Here is a 23335-nt window from a genome sequence, read left to right on the forward strand (position 1 = left end):
AGTACTGATGTTTGCCTGTTTGGCTTTTACCCACTGGTCATAGGTAGGATGCCCAGGGAACAAGAAGGTGAATAAAGGAACTCAAGACAGATGCAAGGGAGCTGGAAAATGGCAAAGAACCCTCAATCTCTCAGTCTAAGAGATAGAAATGGAGAACCATGCCTATTTCAAGACTGTGGCATCATAGCCCCCAAAAGTAACCATTCCAAGCTATGCACGAATAATATTTAACACAATTTGCCCTATTAGCTAGTCCCCATGATGTTTAAAAGAAAACTCAACAAAACCCAATTCAATTCAAATTTTTATTTTTCTACTCATAAAATCATATTTTATTATGACATTTTTCAATATTTTGTTATTCCAAAAACTCTTTTCTACATTATCATGTATAAATATTCTGTTATAAACCCCTACAGATTTAACCAAAGGCCAACAACTTGTGATCACATTTTTAGGGGTGCTTGTCACTTTTTGACCAATGGAGGGCAGGGATTTTTCATGTTGAATATTGGATACCCCAGGCTGTGCCTATGTTGATGTATGGCTTCAATATAAGCTAAACACAGAGCCATCAGCTATGACAAAAATGATGCAAATGTGGTGCCGTTCCAAAGGGTTAATGTTAAAAATGGATCATGGCTCGAGTCTCCGCCACTAGCAGTGACCTGCACTGTTTGTCTTGTGTATGAAGCTATTGGTTGTTTGAAGTTTGGTTACTGTTGATGTTAGGCAACATTTAGGCAAGAATTCAAAGAGAGCAAAATCCCATTTTACTAGTTAAGATGATATGCTCAACTGTGAATGAGTCCATGACTTGACTTTACTCTTGTTGGTGAGCAGAAAATGATGACAGCTTTCTGAACATCTGTACCTTCCTTCTTCCTATACCCAAAGTTGGAGTTTGCAACAGGAGGCACATTATCCAGTATGCCACACTTAACATTCCATAATTATTTCATCTACTTATAGATAAATGCTTTAGCATAAATTATATATTTACTGTTCTTAGAAAAAAAATATTCAGAGTCACATGAGTCAAATTCAGTTCTTAAAGACAATGAGAGTATATAGAGAAACATAAAATCTGTGAAAGAACCAAGTGAGCATTCACAGAACTCATTAAAAAGATGTTATTTAAATATCTTAGATGACTATATTGAGCTTTAGTTTAAAACCAGTTCTCCAGGTATTAAACATATTTGCATATTCTATGATGCAAAGAGAGTTTAATGTAGTTTGGTACATGACTTCTAGTGCTTTATCATTGCTTACACTTCTACTGTTACACAATTCCACCTCTCAAAACAAAGGCAGCTGACCCAGTCAGGGTTAACGTAACACGGAAGAAGAGCTGCCGTAGCCAAAGTCCTCTGATATGTAATTTTAAGTTGCAAAGGAATCAAATTATTCTACTTTTTAAACGGTGATCCTGTTTTCTAGTGCAGCAAGCTTTCTTGTCACAGCTTCCAGTGAACAAGGATTAAGGAATAACAGTGGACAACTTCAGAGAAGTATGAGAACAAGATAAAAGATTCCTTCTAAACCATGCCAATACAGACAGGTTGAATCGAAGGCATGAAACTTGAGCACGTAATGGCAATATATCAAGAGCCCTGCAGAATTAAAACCAAACATCCATCCAGTCCCTTTTTGCACCCTTGCAAATAAGATGCCTTTACTTGTGTGGGGACAACAGTTGTCTTCTGCTCTTTGCTCCTATTGTTCTCCTATCCATCAAGACTTCTGCCCATGGTCCTAAAGCTACTCTAGTCTAGCCCATGGGATGAAGCAACTACCAAAGGTTGCTCCAAACCTTGGAAAAATTGGGTGGTTTTGGACTACAGCTTCTAGAAACTTCCAGTCAGCATATTTTCCAAGTTCTGGTCATGCATGATTGAGAATGCCTGTCCCTCTGGCTCGGAGGAAATCGAAAATATTAATCATGTTCTCTTTGGCTGCTCTTTGTACACAGAAATACATGCTTTATATATAACACCAATTGTGTTGCAGTTTCCAGGCAGACAAGATAAATTTTATACAAATTTTCTACTTGCAGACCAGAAGGAAGGTATAACGCGAGCAGTTGCACAATTCTTTGCAGCTGCCATTGGAAATTGTAAAAAGTTTGTTAAACAGATGTAATGTGTTATTAAATTCTGTATAGATGGCTTGATTTAATGGTAAAATTTGCAAATGAGGAGGTATGACCGTATTTTACCAGACCATCAAACTAACCTACTTGGGGACCAAAGTCTAATGAAGTTACCCCAACCAGTTGCATCTGATTAATGGCACTTTGTTGCTTAACTCTTGCTTGGACAGGGGATATGACTGTGGTTTTGAACTAATATGTCTTGAATGTGGTGCTCTATAATACAATATACTGTAATAGAATTTTTTGCGAGGTGATGGCAGCCTACTTATTGTTGTGTGTTTACCTGATTGTGCAGCCCTATCCTTACTTTTTACAAACTATCATTTGTTTATACTCTCTTCCTGTACATGAACCTATGTTATAAAACTAAGTTATGTTTTAAATTGGAATTGTGTAATTGTGCTGGCCAAATGGCTGTAATAAAGTTTGTTGTTGATTGAGAATGCCTAGCCACTCAAACCTATTACTGGGGCTGTATCCGCATTGCAGAAATCATCCAGTTTAACACCATTTTATTTACCATGGTTCAGTGTTACAGAATTCTGAGATTTGTAGTTTGTTGCGGCACCAGATCTCTCTGACAGAGAAGGCTAAATACCTTGCAAAACCACCAATCCCAGAATTCCATAGCAATGAGCCATGGCAGTTAAGGTTGTGTCAAACTGGTTGATTTCTGCAGTGTGGACACAACCTCACCCAAAGTATCCATTCAGCTAGATTTGAATAGTCTTTAGCAAAGCTACCTACCTTATAGAGTATTTCCTACTATAAGTTCCTTCCTTAGAGTTACAGATATGAAGGGGCCTCTATATACAGTAGTTAAGAAAGTTGTCAATGCTAGGCTTGTCTCTTCCATGCCGTTCTGAAGGCAGAAGATCCCATCCATGAGAAGAAGCAAGAGTAATATCCTCACTTCTTCCCATTGGATTTCAAAGTAGACTGGACAAGTCACTTGCCCAGCCACTTTTTCCCCCTCCATCCTGCTCCCCACATAAACATTTTCTCTTGCACCCCATTTCAAAGGATATGCTTCTGTGTCAATGCCTTTATGAGGTTATCTACCTTCCTCTGGAATTTCACAATGGCTCCACATTCACATGGATCTTCTTTTTCTTCTTCTGTGGAGGAAAACACAGTGAAAGAATCACAGGGTACTTTTGTTCTGGTGGGACAGTAATGGACACTAATGAAATCTCTCCCTCTCTAAGCCAGGAGTAAGGGAACAGTATGACATGTTTTTAGACAATGAACCCAAAGTAACACAATGTTTCTGTGCCATATCTAAGAGTGTCTGATTCTGTTCTGCTCAGTGTTTATTCAGATTGTAATTTCTCTCAATGCTGCTTTCTCCAATTGCTGCATAAGACTGGGGTGTTTTTTAAAAGGTTGAATAAAATGATATTTTAGAACATTTTTCACATGCTTTCTTGTATACATTTCAACTGTAGCATTTTCCCAAGTAATAAGAATGATTAGATTACCATGTTTTGTGCACATTTCCCCCCCAAAGTACTAATATTTAAAGATTATAAATTTGTGCTCTTTTTTCTGCAAATGTACATTTTAAAACTCTTTTTTATAGAAAGAAATTTATGGATTTTGGTCACTAATTGTTTAATGTTCATGTTTAACTTTTGGATATATGAATTTGATGTGTGAAGAAACACATACCCTATGAAGACCAGTGCAGTAGAATGGAAACTGCCAATGGAACTGATTATCTCTTCTTTCTGTAGTACCTTGCATATGCCCTTAAACCTAAAAAATTGAGGGACCCTCCACCGTAATTCAACTGAGAAAGAACAAGCCGTATAAACATCCTATGCAGTCCAGTGTGTCCCACCAATTTCCAACATTGCTCAAGTCCAAACTCTGCCTGGAAGTCAAGATGACTAAACTGAGGCTATCACACTTTGAGAAGGTACAACTCATTAGAAAAGACTATAATAATAGGGAAGACAAAGGACAGTGGAAAGAGAGTGAGACAACTACATGCAGAGAGCTGGACTCAGTCAGAGAGGCCATGGGTAGGACCTAAGCAGAGCAGTGGAGGACAGGAGGTCTTGGAGATGTCTCATCCATGGAGTAGCCATGAGTCAAGGTCGACCGGAGGGCAGTTAACAACTGTTGTTGTTGCTGTTGTTGTTATATTTATGTGTATACCACTCTTTCTCCAAAACTGGGACCCAGAGCGGCTCACAATATTAAAAGAACAAGTACAATGAAAAGCATACATAAAGGATACATAAAAATAGAATTAAATTATTGCAATATTAAAATAGATTGCTGATTAAAAGAATAAAATACAGTTAAAAGAGATAAAAGTGTTTAAAACACTTTAAAACAATACAACACCCCAGCCCTCTCTTTAAAAACTTTCTGTTTTAAAAAGCCGGTCTGCATAAGAAGGTTTTAACCAGCTGTGGAAGAACGTCAAGGAGGGAGTCATTCTGACCTCCCTGAGAAGGGAGCGCCAGCGTCTCAGAGCAGCCACCAAGAAGGCCCTCTCTCATGTCCCCACCAGCAATGCTTGCAATGGTGATTGTACTGAAATAAGGGCCTCTCTACATAATCTCAGAGCTCAGGCCAACTCATACAGAGAGATACAGTCTGCCAAATAGCTTGGACTTGAGCCATCTATGGCTTTATAGATCATAACCAGCACTTTGAATTGTGCCCAGAAACAAACTGGCAGCCATTGCAGTTCTGTTCAACAGGGGCAGTGTGTGGTTTCTGTAACCTTCTGCAGCTCTTTGGACCAGCTGAAATTTCCAAACAGTTTTCAAAGACAGACAGCCCCAAGTAGAACATGTTACAGTAGTCCAAATGGGATGTCACCAAGGCATGTACCACTGAAGCCAGATCCAGTGTCCCAAGGAACAGGTACAACAACAACAACAACAGGTTGGCATGCAATAGAGGTTATTATTTTCTTTTATTTGTCATGACAGTAGGGTACAGGCTGTGCTGTAAATACCACCATGCTAAATATCACTTACCAATACAGATTTTACTTTGTAGTTTCTTCCCAATTTGGTTTATTGTTCTAAAATCAGCAGTGTAGAAATAATGCTCAGCTATTGGTTCAGAGGCAATTTCTTTAAGTTCATCCTCAACAGCATTGCCTACTCCAACAGCAAACATTTTGTAACCTGAAATGGACAAAGATTGCTAATATATCTGTTGTCATTTCTGCTCTCTTTCAGTTAAGACACAATGAAAAGAAATGTTGCTATGTACAGTGCTCCTGTTCACCATTCCAGCCAGCCAGCTGTACTCTACTGGACTCTGTCACATTCATTATCCTCACCCACAGTTAGTCTATCAGCCTTCCATGGCCATTGAGCATGGTCAGTTCTCATGTCTCCCATCCACAGGGACTCCCTGCCCCATATATTTTATGCTTTTGCATCCTCTTATGCATGAGTAGCACCATTTTGACTACATAACCAACAGCTCTCACAACCTGGACATAAGGGACTGTTTGTGCTTGTAATCTATATAAGGTGCAGATACATGAAGGTATGAATCAGGAGCACACTACAGTCGAGAAAATCAGAGAGTGATCCATATCTTGTTTCCAACATTGGCTGGCATGGAGAAGCCTACAATTAGGAAGTCAGCCTCCTATCTCATCAGAAGAGGATTGGGGAGCAAGTAAACCTGTGGCTTGTTTGTACTCATTCCCATAGAAATGAACAGTAATTTAGGCATGAGAAATGTGGCCGTCCAGATGCTGTTGGACATCCCACATTATCCTCAACTTTCACCACTGGCTATGCTGACAATGACTGATACAGATTACGGTCCAAATGCATCAGATGCTTACAGAATATATGAAATATATTACCTTTCCATGGTGATGGCATTGCATGCTCCTGTCAGGTAAGAGGGCATGCAGACAGTAGCAGTGCTGTGGTAGAGTCTCCTATGTAATGCAGGCTGAAGAGCCAGAATAAATACCCAACGGCTACAGAGTAGCACCAGTAGTGTGAGTGATACTGACAAAGGATCACCCAGAGACAACAGAAAGGACTAACACATGTTAGTACTGCACAGAAGGAGGCAGGATAAACCCCTTTTAAATGTTTTTCACCATGAGAACTCTATGATGAAACAATCCAAAATGAAACAGGATATAGTGCCAGAAGATGAGGTTTGAAGGCACTAAACAAACTACTGGGGAACAGCAGAGGACAAATAGCACTGTGGCAATGGATTCAAGCTGCAGGAAAAGAGATTCCACCTAAACATCGGAAAGTACTGTAAGAGCTGTTTGACAATGGTATGGATGGCCTTGGAGCATGGTGTTGTCTTTCTTTAGAGGTCTTAAAACAGAGATTGGATGGACATCATTCAGGAGTGCTTTAGTTATGGACTCCTGCATGGCAGCAGGTTGGGCTGGATGGCCCTTGTGATCTCTTCCAACTCTATGATTCTGTTATTCTATGATTCTGTGTTGCAACCGGACTCTGTCTGAAAGAACATTCAGCTGTTGACATACTCAGAGGTGAATGGAAAGTCTGAAGGTGCACATCACATATTAAAGGATCATGGACATATAAGCATTGCAATACACGATGTAAGCAAGCTAATGTGGGCAGGAAAGGGACATTTTGAGTCAGATAATTACATAGTGATTTACACCGGAAATGAAAATCTAAGAAGAAATGGGGTGGCATTAATAGTGAGGAAAAATGTAGCAAAAGCAGTCAAAGTCTGACCAAAAAGTATCAAGACTTCAGGGAAAACATATCAATATAACCATAATACAAGTTTATGCTTCAACTATAGAGGCAGAAGAAAGAGAAATTGAATGATTTGTGCTGGAGTCAAGGAGTAAATTGACCACATATCAAAACAGAACTTCTTGGTAATCACAAGTGATTTAAATGCAAAAGTAGGAAATAGCAGACTCAAAAATTGTAGCTAAATTTTACGTAGGATACGAAAAGAAGCAGGAGAATGACCAATTCAATTTTGTGAAGGCAATTTAAACCAAGACCAGTCAGGAGAACACACTACATGACCAAGGACAAATAAAAAGTGTGTGGAAACAATACACTGGAGAACTATATCAAAGAGATGAAAAGATGACACAGTCATTCAAAGAATAATAATTTGAAGATGAACCTACAGTTTTAGAAAGTGAAATGGAACCTGCACTCAGGGCACTTGGGAAAAATAAATTGCTGGAAGCATATGGAATACTAATAAATCTGCTTCAAGCTACAGAGACAGAATCTACTCTAGTTGTAAGTTAAAATCTGTCAATAAACACCACACTACTAGCAGAAAATAGCAAAGATTTTGAACAATCACTGAAGAAAATCAATGAGGAAATTGCAAAGACAGGTTTACAGTTGAATATGAAGAAAACAAAAATAATGGCCACAGATTTAAAGTAGATGATGAAGACAATGAAATAGTTAAAGATTTTCCATACTTTGGTTCAGTCATTAATCAGAATGGAGACAGCTGTCAAAAAAGCAGAAGACTAGGACTTGGAAGGTAAACTATTAAGATCCTGAAGAGGAAAGATATGTCATTGAATGTTAAAGTTAGGATTATCCATGCCATTGTATTTCTTATTTCCATGTGTGGTTGTGAAATCTGGACAGGGAAGAAAGCTGATAGGAAGAAAATCTCATTTGAAATGCGGTGCTGGAGAAGAGTTCTATAGATACCATGGACAGCTAAAAAGACAAATAAATGTGTTCTAGAGCAAATCAAGCCTGAACTCTCCCTAGAATCCAAGACGACTAAACTGAGACTATCATGAGAAATATGATTTACTAGAAATAACAATAATGCTTGGCATGGTGAAAGGTGGTAGGAAAATAGCATTGCAGATGAACAGATTCAATAAAGGATGCTATGGCCCTGAGTCTGCAAGAAATGAACAGAACCATTGATGATAGAGTGACTGAGAGGTCACTTATTCATAGTTTCACCTGAAATCAATGTTACCATGATGGCAGTTAACAACAACAAATGAAGCTGAAACAGGTTATGTTTGAATTGGACTAATATAATAATACTTATTTCTGTAAGCATACCCAGGTCTTTGGCTTTCTTCGCAGCATCATTGATGTAATCTTGTGACCGTCCATCAGTAAATACAACTGCTACCTTGGGAACTCCAGGCCTTGCTCCACTGGAGATGGCAAATGAATTGTCCACTAGGTATTTCAAAGCCTGGCCAGTCATGGTGCCTTTCTCCATGTAGGACATCCTTCTTACTGCTGCTTTGATGTCTTTCTTAGTCTTGTATTGCCCAAGTGGGAATTCTTGCCTGACTGAACTAGAATACTGGACCAGGCCCACATGTGCATTTTTGTCCGAAACATCCAGAGATTCCACAATCTGGTTAATAAATCTCTTCACCAGTTCGAAGTTCTCAGGCCTCACACTCTTTGATCCGTCTATCAGGAACACAAGGTCAGTGGCAGTCCCTCCAGTGCAGGCTGGGCAGAAGCAAGCAACAGAAACAAAAAGCAGGGGCTGAGACAATTACTTCCTCATTGAAAAATAAGAATAATTTTGAAATGCTCATCTTACCAAACATAGGGCTTGGATCTGGATTTACTCCTATTTGGAGGTCTTGACTTGAATTCATGGGGCCACCACAGGTTGAGGTTGGCTTGAGGGCATGTGAAAGATATGCCTCTCTGTGTCCTAATGGGTTCTCTGGCACTGTCTCACCACCTTCCTGCACCTGGCTATTGCCTAGTGATGGGTTTTCTCTCGTGTAAATACCTGATTCATCCATATACCAATAAATATAATTTTGTGCTAGTGGTTTTGCCTTACTATGATCACTGTTGAATCTCTTTTGATGTGGTGACCCTAAAGGTAAAACTAAAGGTAAAGGTTTCCCCTTGGCATGTATGTCTAGTCGTACTGACTATAACGGGTGGTGTTCATCTCCATTACTAAGCCGAAAGGCCAGCGTTGTCTGAAGACAACTCTGGTGTTCATGTGGCCAGCAGTGGTTAAATGCCTGTACTGCAGCCATTCACTCAAAACCACAAGGTTGCGAGTTCAAGACCAGCAAAAGGGCCCAAGCTTGACTCAGGCTTGCATCCTTCTGAGGTCGCTAAAATGAGTACCCAGACTGTTGGGGGCAAATTAGCTTACTTGCTAATTAGCTTACTTGCTGTTCACCGCTATGATCTTTGGAATAGCGGTATATAAATAAAACAAATTATTATTATTATTATTATTATTATTATTATTATTATTATTATTGCACAGAACACTGTTACGTTCCCACCAAAGTGGTACCTATTTATCTACTTGTATTTGCATGCTTTCAAACTGCTTGGTTGGCAGAAGCTGGGACTTGTGATGGGAGCTCACTCGTTATGTGAAACTTGGGCCCCAAACTGCCAACCTTCTGACCTTATGAGAATCAGAATTGACGTCTTAACCACGAAGCCACTGCATCCCTAGGTGACCCTAGCATGGCCCAAAATCAAGGGAAGTGTTTATTTTCCACTGTTGAATTTCTCTTTAGGACTTACCACAGAATGCTTCCTGAAACTTTTTGGTCAACTTCTCAATTACACTGTAGCTTTCCACATAATCCACATGCTCATCCAGGGGTTCACTGGCCATTTGCCGCAAAGTGTGCATATCCACACGGCCCACACCAATAGCAAAGATTTCAATTCCAAGAGCTCTTGCTCTTGCTGCTACATCCTTTACCCCATCCTGGGGGCGCCCATCAGTCACTATGATAGCCACCTAAGGATAAAAGAGTGAAGACTCAACAGACTGGCATCTCAACGTAAGCTTGTTTCCTAATTCTGTTTTCATTATGATGGTGTCCAACAGAAAGCATCAGATGCAATTAGACTGATGTCTGCTGATCAGCTGAGCAATCCAATCATTTATGAAAATTACTGATTTCATACTATCAGGAATAACTAATCCTGCATAAATTCTCAATGTACAATTCTATAATTCTATAACAAGAATATTTGCTGAGATCCTACATTATGCTAGTATGATTTAAATCTGTGATCACATAATAACACAGTGGTTGTGCTATATTATCCTTCTAGTGAATACCACCATTATGCAACTGACTGTGTATCTGCCAATGTGTCTACTTATTATCTAATTATCAAGTTGGTTTCATGGCTGTTTCTCCAACTGCAGTGAATAAAGTGGTACACTGAAGGCACTGACAAATAGTTTGGCACCATCCAAGAATGTGAAAGTGCATGGCTGGAATCCCAGTGGTTTGTCCCAACCAATGGCATACTTAAACACCAGGTGCAGAACATTTTTAATCACTCATTCCTTAATTTCAGTATTTATTTTTTATTTATTTATTTAAGGGATTTATATCCCACCTTTCTCCCAAAATAGGATTCAGTAATAATCATGAAGTAAATCAAATAATAATAATGGCCAGAAAAGAAAGCAGATAGCAAAAGTTATCTTCTGTTGAACTTGTATATATAATGACATCAGTAAAAAAATTAACTAATTAATTAAACTAATGAACAGAATAAATATTACAATAAAAAAGAAAAAAGGGATGGATTAACACATTTAAGTTACAGTAATGCTTTTTTTTAAAGGAGAGAAATTCATCCAATGTATGTTTGCAATTTGATTCCTAGTGCCTCTTCCTTTTCTGAACTCAGTTTTGATAACTGGCATTTCTCACTTCATATATGGTTAAAATTCTGAGCATCACTTTGCTTCCACCAGAGATTAATCCAATGGTCCAAAGGTGATTGCAATCACTGGTGTCCTGTTTCCTGAAGATGTGCATGTATAGTCATCCCTCCATATGTTCAAACTTAGAGTCTGCAGTCTCATTCTTCATGGGAGGGATGAGCTACTATCTTTAAAATGGGCGTCCGCGCCCATGCACAGTCCTGTGTGTGCACCACGGGTGCACACACCATTCTCTGTGGGACTCACATATGTGCAAGCTGCCATTTTCATGGGGAGGGGGTCCGGAACATATCCCCCATGAGTTGGGAGGGGCGACTGTATATTGCATGTTTCCAGCCTCTAGGCCATTGTTTTGTTTCCCATAATTCTTGGCACATTTTAGTTAGATTTGAGTGGACTCTATCTTTCGCTCCACACAGCTCTATTGGTTTGCCATTTGTTCCTGGGTAATTTATTTTTCCCAAGCACGTTGAGTACAGCTTCTACTTCACTTTCTAAAAGTGTGGGTTCATCATCACATTGTTCTTCCTTGAATGATTATGTCATCATTTCATCTTTTGTATTACATGTTTTCAGTGTATTGTTTCCGTCTTTTTTTATTCCTTCTTGATCATGTTGTGTGTTCTCCTGCTGGTCATATAGCATCCCTGCTCTTGGTTTAATTTTTCCAATGATTTCTCAGATCTTGCAGATAAAATCTCTTGTTTTGGTTGTTATTTTATGTTTCTTTAATTATTATAGTAGTTTTCTTTGTCCCTGTGCACAAGTTGCTGAACAGTTGTGTTCAAGATTCTGACCCTGTTTCTAACATCATTGACAACAAGAGCATGCTTGTATATTTGCAGATGACACAAATTTAGGAGGGTAGCCAGTTCCCTAGAAAACAGGTCCAGAATTCTAAATGACCATAACAGATTAGTGACTTGGGCCAAAACTTACAAAATGAATATCAACAGGGAGAAATGTCAGGTACTACACTAATGGAGAAAAAAATGAAATGAACAGAGATAAGATGGGTGACACCTGGATTGATAAAAAGGGATCTAGTAGACCATAAGCTAAACATGAGTCAGCAGTGTGATGCAGCAGCCAAAAACCCCATATAATTCTAGGGTTCATCAATAGGATTGTAGTATCTGGACTGAGTAAAGTAATAGTACCACTCCCTTCTGCTTTGGTCAGACCTCACCTGGAATACTGTGTCCAATTCTGAGCACCACAATTCAAGAGGATATTGACAAGCTGGAACATGTCCAGACAAGGGCGACCAAAACAGTGAAAGGTCTGGAAGCCAAACCCTATAAGGAGCAGCTTAGGGAGCTGGGTATGTTTAGACTGGAGAAGAGAAGGTTAAGAGATGACATGATAGCCATGTTTAAATATTTGAAGGGATGCCATATTGAGGGATGGAACAAGTTTGTTTTCTGCTGGTCCAGAGACATGGCAGAATGGATTAAAACTGCAGAAAAAGAGATTCCTCTTAAATATTAGGAAAAATTTCCTGACTGTTTGACAGTGGAATACACTGCTTAGGAATGTAGTGGAGTCTCTTTGTTTGATGGTTTTTAAACATAGCCTGGATTGCCAACTGTTGGGAGAATGCTGATTGTCTATTCCTGCATGATGGGAAGTTAGATTGGTCTGTCTGGTGTCAAATACCATCAATACATCATTATATAAAAACCTTTCTTAAGATCATAACTTAAGGTAAACTTTAGAATCTTTGTCCACATTCTCTCCTATTGATCCATCTGTTTATTATGACCTATATTCTGAGCTCATTTTATCATGCATTCTTTTACTTGTTCATCTTCCATTTCCATTCTCAACAGTAGTTTATACATTTTAGCAATTAAATACTCATCATCTGTAGACAATTGTGTTTAATATTCTGATTTTGTTACTTTGAAACCATATCAATTCCTGTATATCTTGGATCTCTCAAATACCTGTCTATAGAAGTGCCACTGAAATTTATATTCTTTTGACTCTATTTCTTCATTTGTTTTTATTCTGTGATGCTCCTCTTAAAAGATCTCAATAACTTACCCATTTGCCTTTAAATACTGTTTCTCTTCTATATAAAGCTTCATGGGGTGAGATCCATAAAGGCATGTTAGGATATAGTGTTACGTATTTGATATTTGTTCGATATTCTTTATTTTTATTTTGCTATTTGTTCAATATTTGTTCAATATAAAAAAGTGAATTTCTGATATAGTGATTATTAAAATCAGTACTTGCCTTAATTTTACCGTATCAGAAAAACCATCCCATCCAAGTCTCAAATCAAACCACTCCAACTGTAATAATCTCTTTTTCTCCAGATGTATCCAATCTTATAACCAAACTGAACAGCAGGCAGAAAAATACAATATTGAATCTGGGAGCCCAAGACTCCCTCTGTTTTCTGCCTTCTAATATTTTAAATCTGATTTTGGGAATCATACCTTGCTAGATGAATTTTAAAATATATTCCTGCTATTGTTTAAATGGCACATCATTAGTCAAAACTAGTATTGTTTGGAATAAGAACAACAGTAAGATGCTCTACCTGTGGCTGTTTTTTAAACTTGTTGACTATGGCTGGTTACAGGGATCATGTATTTCCACTATTGAAACAGCTTCACTGGCTACCAGTCCATTTCTGGGAAGAATTTAAAATGCTGGTTTTGACTGTTCAAGCCCTACATGGCTTGGATCCAGATTGTCTGAACAACTGTCTCTCCCTACACAAGCCAGCTCATGTTTTAAGATCTGCAGGAGAGTCTTCGTCCCACCACTTGGTGAAGAGAAGGCTAAGGAGTGGCACAGCTGAACTCTTTAAATATCTCAAGCTTTGTCACAGAGAGGAAGGTGCAGGCTTGGTCTTTACTGCCCCAGAGGGCAGAACCAGCTCTAATGGTTTTAAGTTACATGAGTTTAGATTACAATTAAGCATCAGAAAGAGGTGTTGTTGGTTTTTTTTACAGTAAGAGTAATCTCCTTCTCTGGATGTCTACAAAATGAGGCTGGATAGCTACCTGCTAGGAATACTCTAACTGGAGATCCTTCATTGAACAGGGGATTAGACTCTATGGAGATTATTGCACTACACTCTTAAAACATTACTAATTCACTTTAACTACTCTACCTGCCTCCTGTTGCATTCTGGAACCTGTAGTTTAGGAAGCGGCATTTAGAATTCTCAGGCCTCCCTGAACTACAAACCTCAAAATGCAACAGGGAGTAGTCAGAGTGGACTAGCAATGTATTAAGGGTGTAGTGGGATAATCTACTGAGATTTTATGATCCTATGAGCTGCATATAGACTGATACCATGCTTTTTAAAATTATACTGCAATGCTTTCTATATTGATAGCTGCTAAGAAATGGTATCCCTTATCAATAGAAATATATAGAGTTGAAAGGAACATTTAGTTAGGTTTAACTTCTACTTAACTTAATAGGACACATATGTATGTAAACAGTGCAGATGCCCATACCATATTCCCCAACCAAATACATGTAAATTAGTCTTTCCAAAAGGACTTTATAATTATTAGAATCCATTTTCCATATACATGTTAAGGAGTTTATTGAACTCCAAAAAAACCCCCTGATTTATCCCCACCGTGTTCAAGTCAAGGATGCAGTCGGGTATTATCTCATGCAAAATGCCACCAATGCTGCCGCTCGACTGCAACCCGCCTAAAACCTGCCCACAAGTCACTCTTGGCCGATTTGCAAAGTTGGGAACTTTGCAAATCAGCCATCTGAGCGCTTCATGTAGTCAGTGTGGATGCAGTCTACGTTTATATTATTCATGTAGGAACAGAAAACCAAAATAAGGGAAGATTCTTGTGGAACAGAGTTACAAAAAGCCCAAAGTCTTCATACCTTGTTAATCTCTGGCGATCGCACTCTGGCTCCTTCTCCCTCACTGAATGCTCTGTTGATTGCAAACTGGATAGCCAGGCCTGTCATGGTCCCAGTGGAGAGGGGCTCAATCCTGCGTACAGCTTGCAGTAGGGTGGCCTTTGTACGATGGGTCTTGAGGGACAATTCATTGTTGACTGCACTGGCATAATTGATAACACCAACCCGAGTAGCATCTGGCCCTACATCGAGTGACTCAATGACCTGGGACATGAACACCTTGACTTTCTCAAATTCATTGGGACGCACACTTCGAGAGCTGTCAATGATGAATATCAGGTCTGTGGGCCTTGTCCTGCAGTTTGCACCTGCGTGGGAAAAGTGAACAGTACTCCTCAAACTTCAAGAAGGAAATTTATGGTACAGTGCTATGACCATTTATTTATTTCCTTTTATTTCTATGCCGCCTTTCTCCCAGAAAAGGACCCAAGGCGGCTCACAAATAAAACCATTTAAAAACTTCACAATTTTTTTTTAAAAATCAAAATCAACTAGCTAAAAATAGTATAAAATTACATAAACATACAAAAGTTAAAAACATAACTGAAGCACACACCCCATATGAAAGCCTCCCTGACATGATCATATACTAAAAGCCTGCTTGAATAAAAACATCTTTGCCTCCTGGGGATGTTTGAATTGTGATCCATGACACCTCTTAGAATGTGGTGCATGTGTTACAAGACATACTTTATAATTCAGAAAATGCTAGATATATACCCCAACCAAAGACAGGCTGGAGTCCTGTTAGTGAAATAGGCACACTTTCCAACCCACACATATCCCTCAATTTTTGTTGTGCAAAGAGGTATTCAGTAGCTTCTTGTGAATGTCTTCCCTCTGCCTTGCAATGGGCAGATGCGCACTCCCTTGGCCAACAGGCATAAAGACCATAGTTTTGTTTGCAGAAGGTGTTTCAGTCCCTAGCACCACCAAGGAAAGATTCCCATGAGAAACTTGAAAGGAACCAGAAGAGCTGCTTTGTAGACAAGGGTGGGAAATGTGTGATCCTTCGAATGTTGTTAGACTATGACTTCCACCAATTTTAGTAAAATTATCAGTGGTGAACAATAGCAATGGATGATTGGAACTGAAATCCAAGAAAATCTGGAGGGGTACAGTTTTTCCATACCACATATAGACTAAATGAGCCAATGGTCTGATACAGGATAAAATAACATTTTGTGTTCCTAATCCAAGCCTATATAATTTAGTGGTTAGACAGATGCTTCTGGTGCTGCATCCATACTGCAGAAATAATCCAGTCTGACAGCACTTGAACTGCCATGGCTCAATGCTATGGAATTCTGAGAATTGTAGTTTGTTGTGGCACCAGTACTCTACTCTGGTGCTACAACAAACTACAATTCTCAGAATTACACAGTACTGAGCCATGGCAGTTCAAGTGGTATCAAACTGGATTATTTCTGCAGTGCAGATGCAGCCTAGGAGAAGCAGGGCATAAAGGCAATAATCCTCCATCAGACCTGTTTGTTGCTAGTGATATCAGCAGCATATTGAGTCTGGAAATCAAGACTTACTCTGAAAATTAAGCTATTGTTCTTAGTAACCAGTGATAAACTTTGTCTGTTGTGAGGCCTTCTTATGTTTTTTAAAAAGATGCTGATTTAATACATTGGTCTGAATAAAAAGGAATTCTGTTATAGAAAATAAAACTAGAGAAGAGTGAAAATTTTATTTTTGTAAGATTTTACCAGCATCTGGAAATGCTTTCGTATTTCTGATGGAAATAGGTTGTTTTTTTCTTTCTTTCTTTTTAATGAATGTGGGAGAAACTGAAACTGACAGATTTGTCCAGTCTAGCTCAAGTCTATGTCTGGATCTCTAAATATTAAACCATATTAATGCTAATTTGGGTTTCTGACTCCACCCTCCTGAAAGCCTGCATATTTTAACATCTGTAAATCAGCAGGTACAACCTGGTTCTCAGCATTCAGGCTATAATAGCTGTATTGATTCAATTTGGCTTCCCCAAAGGGTAAGCATTTTGTTTCCATTAATATTGGAAGAATTAATTAAAAAAACCTTTTCATACCTAGGATGGAAAGAACATGAAATTCAAAATCTTTGAGTGGAGAAGAAAGCAAAGATGACAGTTTGCGTCATTCCTTGCTTGAACAATCACATTTCCCCTATCACGTTTATTGTTTGAACCACTACCCCCTTTAGAAGTTTACCATTTTGTACTTCTGTGATTACAGTTGCACCTCCATTTTCATGTACTTCGTGAGGAGAAAATGAAGGGAGTTGAAATGGGGCACACGCCTGAGGTGCACACCCTTTGTTGCTCGCGGGCACATGCCCCCATTCAAGCCTATGGAGCTTGAAAGTTTCCATTTTCACAGGGGGTGGTGGTGGTGGTCCAAGAACAGATTCCCCACGAAAATGGAGATCTGGCTGTAAATACTATAACATACTAATGTCTTTGTGAAGTGGAGCAACCAATGAAGCACATGTACAAATTTTCAACATTTTCATCACAAGATCTTGCAAAACAAAACAAAAATCAAGCAGAGGGAAGGAAAAAGGAAGAGAGGCTACCTCAGGCAATTTGTATAGATAATTTGTTCTCTCTGTTACACAGTCTTCCAGATTGATTCCTTTCTTTATTATAGTTATAAACTTTTTCACTATATGACTTTCTGCTGTGGGATGATTCCTTTGAATGTAAATCATATCTCAAAATATAGACAATCATAGGTGTCCAAATTCCAAAGTTAGTTGATAAAAATGACTATGGTATGGGGAGCTTATTTGTGCTATCAGAAAGCCAAATCAGACATGGGAATGTCAATAGGTTTAATCAAGATGAAGGGTGCAGTTGAAGAGATTTTCGTTCATTTTGTTTAATTGTATTTCAAGATGCCAGTTCATGAGTACAATATGAGTAAGGTTTTCAAGGCATAAAAGTCTCAAGTTTCCATAAATTAACAGGATTAATACTGAACAGGTGGGAAACTGCTGACTCAAAATGTAATAGTGTCTCAGTGGAATAGGCTAAATTTCTACAAAGATGTCATTCTATTGAGACTCCTGACCCCACTCCAAAGCAAAGGTTGGAGGAACCGTTCAAGAATGAAGTTCTTGTATGAGGATGAGGAAACAGGGAGAGAACAAAATGTTATACCTGAGAAAAGTGCTACTCTGTTAGATATAAGTATGTATACTTTCATCTCAGCTGCTGTTCCTTGGGTGGTAATTTTCCCCCATGATTTACAAATCTTTCTGTATTAGAATTAGAATTCCCTTCTGTGTCCTTTGCCCTGTTATCCTAGCATGCTGGCTCAAATGGGACGACAAAGACTAATATGTGGCATTACTTACCTTTCAGCTGTGGAGGGACCCCATTAACTCCCTGGTCCTGAACAAAAAGGAGTAAAGAGAGGAAGAAGGCAGAAAAAGGCATTGCCATGGTTGCTGGGATGCAGGCAGAGTGTCGAATGGTAGGCTCTGGCATTGGCCTTGAGGTATTAATGGACCACTCCTTAGAAGGGCAGCGGGCCAACCTATAACACGGGTGTATGATGGGGTGGAGTTGAGAGGGAGGAGGTTGAATGAAAGGATGGAAGGATAGATATTGACAAGGAAAGGTCCCTTGGCCTTTTCCATTGCCTGGATTGGTGACAACAGTTGCATTGACTAGGAAGTGGGAAGTAGTAAAAGTGACCAGCAAAAGGTTGGAATGTGAGGAATTTTGGATCTGAACAGTGAAGCCAGTCAAATCAACCTGAAGAAAGGAGTTTACCTGCCAATCAAGAGCTTTAATCTAGAGTCTGCCACAGTAAGTAAACTATCTCCAGTGTGTTTGGCCAATGTCCCCCCTGAGTTTGAAACCTCGGAGGACTGGGACAGGACGTGTTGGGTTGAGTTGTGTAAATAAGCACATGGAGATATGAAATGTATTCCACACATTAGGCATTTCAAACCAGCAGATTTCTTGTGGGTTTTGTTGTTTTTATTACTACTAGTGGTCTTAGAAGAGTGGGTGGGGGGTTGCAACAGGGAGCTGGAAAAGGATGTAAAACTAGCTAAGGAATACAAGCCATGGCAACATTACTTAGAAATAACCTGTTCATATTCAAATACATGGTCTTATGGGGGAAAGAGAAAGTGGCAGCATGTAAGAGTGATGAGTGATGCAAAGAAACAGCAAGGCTGCAAAGATACAAACTTCAGTTAATGAGTATAGGCATGCAATGGTTGCTACTTCCAATACCCTTCCCAGCAATTAATCTCAAATTAACCAGGAGATATAGGGCCCAAACAGACAGGCCAAAATAAAGCTGCTTTGGGCCACATTGGAGGTATGTTGTTTAAATGAAGCATGTGTCCTAAGAGGCCAGAAGCCACGCCAAAGCCACAGTCAAGTCCTAAGGACTGGAACACAGCTTTGGCGCAGCTTCTGGACTCTTAAGATGTGTGTGTCATTTAAACAGCATACCTCCAAAGCATACCTCCTGCAGTGCATCATGGTGCATGCGCTATGGGCAAACATCCCATTGTTTTGATTGGGGCTTGTCTTCCACGTGAGCTCAAGTCCGTGGAAGGCAAGCCCGCATAAGGGGCAGTTCAGCTGTAGTATCAGTCCATTGCTCTGTGTCCAGCAGCAGAAAACAAGCTTGTTCAATCTTCAATATGACATCCTTTTAAATATTTAAAGATAGCCATTGTGTCACCTCTTGACCTTCTCTTCCTCAGGCTAATCATACACAGGTGCCTAAACCACATCATTCTAAGACTGGTCTTTATTAATGTTCCTTCCTCCAGTTTTCATGCCTTGTTGTTGTTAACTGCCCTCAAGTCGATCCTGACTCATGGCGATCCTATGGATGAGAAATCACCAAGACCCTCTGTCCTCTGCTGCTCTGCTTAATTCCTGCAAACCCATACCTGTGACCTCCTTAATAGAGTTCATCCATCTAGCATGTGGCCTTCCCCTCTTCCTACTTCCCTCCACCTTTCCCAGCATTACTGTCTTTTCCAGTGAGTCCTTCCTACTCATGATGTGTCCAAAGTACGATAGCCTCAGTTTGGTCATCTTGTCTTCCAGAGAGGTTTCCGGCTTGATCTGCTCTAGGACCCATTTGCTTGCCTTTTGGCTGTCCATGGAATCCTCAGCACTCTTCTCCAGCACCACGACTCAAATGAATGGATTTTCTTCCTATCTTCTTTCTTAACTGTCCAGCTCTCACATCCATTCATGGTAATATGGAATACAATGGCATGTACATCAGTACAAGCTCATGCCTTAGAATCATAGAATCATAGAGTTGGAAGAGACCGCAAAGGCCATCCAGCCCAACCCCATTCTGCCGTGCAGGAAATCTCAATCAAAGCATCCCCGACAGATGGCCATCCAGCCTCTGCTTAAAGGCCTCCAAGGAAGGAGACTCCACTACACTCTGAGGATGTTTGTTCCACTCGAACAGCCCTTACTGTCAGGAAGTTCCTCCTAATGTTGAGGTGGAATCTCTTTTCCTGGAGCTTGCAGCCATTGCTCTGGGTCGTAGTCTCTAGGGCAGCAGAAAACAAGCTTGCTCCCTCCTCAATATTGCATCCCTTCAAGTATTTAAACAGGGCTATCATATCACCTCTTAACCTTCTCTTCTCCAGACTAAACATCCCCAGCTCCCTAAGTCGTTCCTCATAGGGCTTCATGTTTTCCAGACCCTTCACCATTTTAGTCGCCCTCCTTTGGACACGCTCCAGTTTCTCCACATCCTTTTAAAATAATGGTGCCCAGAACTGGACACAATATCCCAGAGCAGAACAGAGTAGCACTGTTACTTCTCTTGATGTAGACACTATACTTCTATTGATGCAGCCTAAAATCGCATTGGCCTTGTTAGCTGCCACATCACACTGTTGACTCATGTTCAACTTGTGTTCTACTTGGATTCCTAGATCCCTTTCACATGTACTCTCATTCAGCCAGGTGTCACCCATCCTATATCTGTGCATTTCATTTCTCCTGTTCTCCAGGAGTTCTCAAAGATTATTACTACCAATGGCTCCGATATTACATTTGCCAGTTCTTTTAATACTCTTGGATGTTGTTCATCTGGTCCTGGAGTCTTAAATTCACTTAGATTAACAAGGTATTCCTCTACTATCTCTTTACTTATTCTGTGCTGAATTTCCCCTATTCTGTCCTCAGCTCCATTATCCTCAGGTTGAGCTCCCTTTTCCTTTTCTGAGAAGACAGAGGCAAAGGAGGTCTTGAGTAATTCTGCCTTTTCTCTGTTTTTTGTTAGTATTTTGCCATATTCTCCTTTTAGTGGCCCTACCATTTCCTTCTTCTTCTTCTTTTTATTATGAACATACCCCCAAAAGCCCTTTTTATTGTTTTTAACCTCTCTAGCAAGCCTGAGTTCATTCTGTGCTTTAGCTTTTCTGACTTTACCCCTACATGTGCTTGCTATTTGCTTGAATTCCTCTTTGGTGTTTTCCCCCTTTTTCCATTTCTTATACATGTTCCGTTTAAAAGTTAGCTCAGTTGAAAGTTCCTTAGTCATCCATCCTGGTTTCTTGTAGAAAGAATATATTTTGGCACTACTTTAACTACCATGCTTCAATCCTACAAAATCCTGGGATTTGTAGTTTTGTGAAGCACCAGCATTCTTTGACAGAGAAGGCCAAGGACCTCGTAAAACGACACATTTCTGAATTTCTTAGGAGGGCACTATAAGACTTAAGTAATGCCAAACTGCATTATTTCTACAGTATAGATGCAACCTCAATCTTAGTCTGAGATGAATTTTACACTAATAGCAACTGCTGGAAGCAATTCTGGTAAGGTATAAGCAAAATGATAGTTGAGCACAGCCAGGACTGTGTAGGGGGTCTCATTACTTTCTCTCTATGAAATCTGTGCTTTACATTCTCTCACAAAAGTATGTTTGAATATTTGGTGAATGCATGATACGAGACACTTGTTCTAACCATATGAATACAGCACTCATTTTCTAGAACAAACTCTACCAATTTGCTAGTACAAACTCTGCTTTATTATCAGGGGACAAAGTGATCTCCAAATGTACGGAACAACTGCCCTTATTCCAAAGCTATATGATATTTTTTTTCACCCACCACCTTGCACACAAAGCCCTTTTGGTATAGACAGGACATATAGGCATGAAAGGGGTTCATTCACATCCTGCTATAAATGAAGTCTCTATTGCTTTCTTACTGTGAAAAAATATCTGAGTTTCCTCTGTGTCATTTTTCTGCTAATGAGCAAAGAAAGATAAATACATTGCTGGGAGTGGTGAGGCTTCTCTTCTTCTCAGAAACACAGCTTGTGGTACACAAGAAACATTAAAGCTGTAAAAAAGTATTTCAGGAGGAGAGAAAGGGCAAGAGAGGTCCGGTTTGTGTACAGCTGTATTTACAGGTGTGTGAAGGAAAAACACATGTTTGGTATCAAAATTGGGAACATAATTTCCCCACAGGTTTCAAAGGGTAAGAACGTTATGTCCAATTTATCTAAAGGAAAATGTGCATTTATGGATTCCTTTCCAGTCCACTTGTAAAACAAATGTAGGTTAAGGCACTTATTTTGGAACAAGAAGCCTCATCCTTCTGCATAATGCAAAGTAGATCTTTTACAACAGAATCCCATGGGTCTCCTACATCCCAAGTCAGCTCTTAGACCTTGCTTCATATGCTCATCCTGAGTTTGTACCTCAGAACTGTCTTCTCACTGATCTAAGAAAATTTTAAAAAGACAAGGAAAACTGCCAAATTCATTTTTTGAGTTAAAAAATACTTTATCTGTTATGGACGCTTGGAGAGTAAACTATGCATCTCAAAAAGAATTTACATATTATTCAGAGGCGCATAAATCACGGTCCAGATTAGAGCAGAGTTTCTAACTTCGACATCATTAATTCCCAAAATTGATAAGATGGACGGCTTACCTAAAATAATTTCAGATCATAACCCAATAACAATGGAGTTGAGCGATATCTCCAGAGAACATAATTGGCGCTTGAACGAATACTTATTGAAAGATGAGAAAATAACCTCACAAGCAAAAGATCACCTAGACTTATATTTCAAAGAAAATATGAATAAAGAAGTGAAATTACAGAATGTTTGGGACGCCTCTAAACCAGTCATGATGACCAATAAGGAATTAGAATCTAAAGCAGGAAAAATCACTTTCTACTTAATCTCAGCCGCACGATTAGTACTGGCGAAAAAATGGAAAAATAAGGAGGAGCCCACAAAGGAAGAATGGATTTTAAAAATCTACGAAATACTGGAGATGGACAAACTGACAATACTGATGAGAGAAGGTAGCATTAATGAATTTAATAAAGACTGGTTACCGGTAGTAAATTATCTTTCTAAAGAAAAAGGAGGGAAACATGTAATTGCCTTAAAGGAATAGGAAATTAATTTAATTCTCCTGTTTCTATATGAATAATAATAATAATAATAATAATAATAATAATAATAATAATAATAATAATAATAATAATAATAATAAATTTTATTTATATACCGCCCTTCCTGAGATCAGGGCGGTTTACATCA

The 23335-nt window shown here is 39.3% G+C and overlaps 2 protein-coding genes across 2 annotated transcripts in view; both read right to left on the minus strand.

Moving 5' to 3' along the window:
* The window catches only part of PUM1 (pumilio RNA binding family member 1), a 721963-nt gene that overhangs the window by 452433 nt on the left and 246195 nt on the right, over positions 1-23335 (minus strand). The gene's annotated exons all lie outside the window — the stretch shown is intronic.
* Positions 320-18285, minus strand: MATN1 (matrilin 1). The gene is made up of 7 exons (XM_042440116.1): positions 18119-18285; positions 14735-15081; positions 9685-9907; positions 8218-8625; positions 5158-5310; positions 3187-3276; positions 320-1472 (listed from the first exon to the last, which is right to left on the minus strand). Exons 1-7 carry the CDS (start codon positions 18249-18251, stop codon positions 1420-1422), a joined length of 1407 nt encoding a protein of 468 aa, XP_042296050.1. The 5' UTR covers positions 18252-18285; the 3' UTR covers positions 320-1419.

Source organism: Sceloporus undulatus, chromosome 9 (assembly GCF_019175285.1).
Source record: "Sceloporus undulatus isolate JIND9_A2432 ecotype Alabama chromosome 9, SceUnd_v1.1, whole genome shotgun sequence".
Taxonomy (NCBI): Eukaryota; Metazoa; Chordata; class Lepidosauria; order Squamata; family Phrynosomatidae; genus Sceloporus; species Sceloporus undulatus.